At 47.2% G+C, this 4,912-nt stretch overlaps 1 protein-coding gene across 1 annotated transcript; it reads left to right on the top strand.

The window, feature by feature from the left end:
* Window positions 1–3,897: 3,897 nt before the first annotated feature.
* Window positions 3,898–4,663, top strand: LOC148122412 (enhancer of rudimentary homolog). The gene has a single exon (XM_087905763.1). The coding sequence runs from the start codon at window positions 3,958–3,960 to the stop codon at window positions 4,270–4,272; it is 315 nt and encodes a 104-aa protein (XP_087761889.1). The 5' UTR covers window positions 3,898–3,957; the 3' UTR covers window positions 4,273–4,663.
* Window positions 4,664–4,912: the final 249 nt, after the last annotated feature.

Raw genomic sequence — 4,912 nt, 5'->3', positions numbered from 1 at the left:
GGTTGATTGGTGTTCCTGGAGGTTGTTCAGTGCTCCTGGGGGTCAACTATGCAATACCATGGGTCTTTCAGGCCTGTTTGCATGGAGGTTGCTTGTTTGGGGCTGCTCCCTCAGAGGTCCTTGACTCATGCGTGCCTGGTCCTGCAGAGGTCTCTGGCTTGGGCCTACTCCCTCATTAGTGGCTCCCTTATACCTGCTCCTGTAGAGGTTGCTGCCTCAGGCCTGCTTAGGTGGAGGTCATCTGTTCCTGCAGATGTCCCTGCTCCCTAGGAGGTCCCTGACTGGCGCCTGGTCCCACAGATGTCTCTGGTTCAGGCCTGCTCCCTCGGTGGTTACTCCCTTGTACCTGCTCCTGTGGAGGTCATTGCTCAGAGCCTGTTCCAACAGAGCTCTAATATCTTCTTTATTAACCAGGAGACTAATGTCATACGCTGTTAACAAACCTGCCTTTGCTTCAGAGGGCGATGAAATCGCTGTTCTATGATATTTACACTATCAGCATCTTTTCTTTCTTCTTCTGTGTGTGTGTAAGTGTGTGTGCCCGGGCGCACGCATGTGTGTGTGTGTTCAAGACAGGGTTTCTCTGTGTAGCCCTGGCTCTCCTGGAACTGTCTCTGCAGACCAGGCTGGCCTCGAACTCACAGAGACCCACCTGCCTCTGCCTCCTGAGTGCTGGGATTAAAGATGTGTACCACCACACCAAGCATATCAGCATCTCTTCTATTATAATTTAAAGCAACTGGTTCCTTTTGCCCATAGGATGTGCAGAAAGCTGAGAGGCCCACAGAGAATTACTTCCCAATATGTTGATAGTTTTGTTCTTTCTTCAGACTTCCTGAGTCAAAGCTGAGGCAACTCACATGGTAGCTGAGGTTGGACTTGGTTTCTTCATTTCCATATATGATGGTCAGGCAGACCTGAAGGCTGTGTTCCCCTGCTACTGTCAATTAAAACCACCTTTCTGGGATTCTTACACCAGCTGAAGATAATAGACAAGAAATGTTATTTGGGAAACAATGAACTCAAGGAGACTGAGTCCTGCAGCATCTCACCCTGCCACCAGCCCAGACTGAAAAGGCAGGGAATTAAACCTAGCCTCTTGCTGTGGGCCATGGCAAAGTCACAGATCATATTAAAGAAGTGTGTGGAAACCACATACGGTGGCACTGTTTAGAAGGCATATGTGTGAAGGGCAGTACGGATGAAGCCTGTGGTTGTTGCCAAAAGATATCCACTCCAATGCATACAAAAAAAATCCCTTTATGTAGGCTGACCTTTGTACAGAGTGTGCTGAGAAGAATGGAGACTGGGCCAGTGAGATGGCTCCACAAGTACAAGCCCTTGTCACCAAGCCTGATGACTCGAGTTCAATCCCTGCAACCCGAATAGTGAATAGAGAGAGCTGACTCATGCGAACTCTATTCTGATCACACATGTGCACAGGTGCTTGCGCGCGCGCGCGTACACAAACACACACAGGAAGATAAAGAAGAAAGAGCTGACTCACGTGCAGTGTTCTCTGACCACACATGTGTGCACAGGTACGTACATGCACATGCACACAAAAATAAAAAAAAATACTGGACTGAGCTCCCAAGGTCCAAATGAGAAGCAGAAGGTGAGAGAACATGAGCAAGGAAGTCAAGACCCCAAGGGGTACATCCACCCACTGTGATGGTGGGGCTGATCTAATAGGAACGCACCAAGGCCAGCTGGACTGGAACTGATGGAGCATGTGATCAAACCAGACTCTCTGAACGTGGCTGACAAGGAGGGCTGACTGAGAAGCCAAGGACAATGGCACTGCGTTTTGATTCTACTGCATGGACTGGCTTTGTGGGAGCCTAGTCTGTTTGGATGCTCACCTTCCTAGAACTGGATGGGGGGGAGGGACCTTGGACTTCCCACAGGGTAGGGAACCCTGACTGCTCTCTGGACTGGAGAGGGAGGGGGAGGGGGAATAGAGGGAGGAGGAGGAAAATGGGAGGAGGGAAGGAGGTAAAAAAATTTTAATAATAATAATAAAAACCTGAAAAAAATAAATTTGAAAAGAAAACTTTTGAAATCGAACTAAATGCCCACAGGACTGTGTTGTAGTTTTGGGGGTGGACTTGGACAGGTCACTCACTGGGCTGAACCCCATGTCCTCACTGCCTTGGGAAAGCATCTGAAACACATCTCTATCACTTCACAGACAACGCTGCAGCCAGGATCCGACCCCCCAGACTACTCTTTCCAGCCCCCTGAGATGCATGCCTTCGAGGTCTATCCACAGAGAAAAAAAAAGTCCAAGATCAAGTCACAAAAATCCACCTATCGCTGAGCTTCCCCAAGATCAGGCCACAGAATCCCACCAATCCCAGGCCATTCTGGAAAACTCTGTGCCCCCCACCCACCCCTCAAGAAAGCCTTTATGAAGCCTGTCTTCAGCTCAGTTCTTTGCTACTTCCCTCCCAAGCAAAGCAAAGGCAGCCACCTTCCCGTGTCTTTCCAATAAGTCTTGTGTAATGTTTGTGTGTATGTAGTGTGCCTTTGTTCTAGACTGTCAGGATATCTTCCCTTCAGCACTGTAACACAGTGGGGGATTAATAAGATTAGAATTTCTTGCATGGATTCCTCAAAGAATTGTTCAATTATTAAAAAAAAATACTTCTGGGCTTTTCTCAGTCCTGGGACTCTTTGCCCTAGGAAAAGGGAAATGAGGGGAAGTGGGCCTGGTGTACAGAATGGGGAGGGGGGGCTGGAGGGGAGGTGAAGGGAGGAAAAGATAATGGGCCCTGAAGAGCAGAACCGTGTCTTGCTGCTGACTCCTAAGTGCTGGCTACAAAGGAACCCAGGAAAGGAAGTACACAGCTGTTGCTATGGAAACGAAAGCCTGAAGTGCGAAGATGTGAAACCAACCGCCTAGGACAGTGGTTTTCAATCTTCCTAATGCTGTAAGCCGTTAGTACAGCTCCTCATGTTGTCATGACCCCCCACCATAAAATTATTTTCGTTGCTTCTTCATGACTGTAATTTTGTTATCATTATGAATCATAATGTAAATATCTGATATACAGGACATCTGATATGCGACCCCAAAGGAGTCCTGACCCACAGGTTGAGAACCACTAGCCAGTTGTTTGGGACCACAAAGAGACAGAGGCAAGTCAGATTCTGAGGGCTCCCAAGCCCGATGTCCTCCACTGTTTGCTTTCCTCTACCTTAGTGGGGAGGTGGGGCAGGTGCAGAGTGGGGAGAAGACGTTCCCAAATTGGCTCCTGAGAAATGATTGTCATAAGACCATTCTGCCACTGGCTGGCATAAGACTGACATAGACAAAGAAGAATGACTTCGCAGAGGGGAAGCTGACAAGCTCACTGTATCACAGGCCACCCCTGTGTGTGAATTCTTGGAGCTCTTACACCTTTTACAGTCCAAGAATAATGTGTTCTGGAAAAGTGCTCCCCTGTGTCTGTTCTCAAGGTCTCTCTCCTAGTACACACCAAGGCTACTCTGGTGAGAAAGTGTTTGCTGTGTGCTTGTTGTGTACAAAACACCCACATGATTAAGGACAGTATCCTGAGTGCCATCTCAATTTGAATTAAAATTGAAATTATTTCTATCCAGGTGACTCTCGGGGTAGGGGTAGTTAGGAAATGCTTCCTGGAGGAAGAGGCAGGCGAAGAGCGAGGAGGGAATGGTACAGAGGCATGGAGTTGCTGTCTATTGTTGGAGTACACACTCCATCTTCTTACTTAGTTGCCTCCATGAGTTAGAATGCTTTTAGCTTTCAACTGCATGAAACCCAAATCACCAGCTTTCAACAGGAAGTGTACAACTGCTCATATATAGGAATGAGAGGAGGACATAGCTACAGAAAGAACAGAGACATTCAAAATCTTGGTAGAGGAGCTCGTGTGCGGCGGCGGCGGCGGCGGTGGTGTTAGCGGCGGCTGCAGCAAAGCGTCTGACGAGATGTCTCACACCATTTTGCTGGTACAGCCTACCAAGAGGCCAGAAGGCAGGACTTATGCAGACTATGAGTCTGTGAATGAGTGCATGGAAGGTGTTTGTAAGATGTATGAAGAACATCTTAAAAGAATGAATCCCAACAGCCCCTCCATCACATACGATATCAGTCAATTGTTTGATTTTATTGATGATCTGGCAGATCTCAGCTGTCTTGTTTACCGAGCTGATACACAGACGTACCAGCCTTATAACAAAGACTGGATCAAAGAGAAGATCTACGTGCTCCTTCGTCGACAGGCCCAACAAGCTGGGAAGTAGTTGAGTCGGAAGCATTAGGGGCTGGGGGTGGGCTTGAAACAGGTGCATACAGCGTGCTGTAGTGAACATTTTGTATGATAGTAATCCTGTTTTCATTTTGTTACGCTAGAGCCAAGATTGAATGTATGACATGGAACATGAATGATCTTTTCATTCAGAAAACCACCATTATTGCCCCTTTACTCTTTTTCTTTTTTTTTTACTTAAACATTTTTATGATAATTCAGAGAGAAAATGTTCTTTGCCATTTAAGGTTGGTTCCAGTCCTTGAAACTGTTGGTATCTGCTTTATTAGCAGCGAGTGCACTAACCCCTTGTGGGGGGTGGGGTGGTGACAAGCTTAGTTATGTCCTCTGGGAAAGTCTTAGTGAAAATAAAGAAATGTTCTGTAGTTGTAAAAAAAAAAAAAAAATCTTGGTAGAAACCGAAGCTTCACCCTCTAGAAAACGCAATCATAGATGCTCCTTGTATTGGGATGCTCTACATCCCAACACATCCATCATGAATGAAAATGCTATGAATGGGGAGGGAATTGGGCCCACCTAGCCTACTGACCATCCTGACTAAGTCATGCAGTCTTCTTCAGAGTGCAGGCCGTTTGCTTTGTGCCTGGCGGCTCCTCACTGCTCCTCAGCATGGA

Source organism: Myodes glareolus, chromosome 4 (assembly GCF_982192425.1).
Source record: "Myodes glareolus chromosome 4, mMyoGla1.1, whole genome shotgun sequence".
NCBI lineage: Eukaryota > Metazoa > Chordata > Mammalia > Rodentia > Cricetidae > Myodes > Myodes glareolus.
Note: the sequence above shows the minus strand (reverse complement) of the source record. Positions and strands in the feature narration are given on the sequence as shown.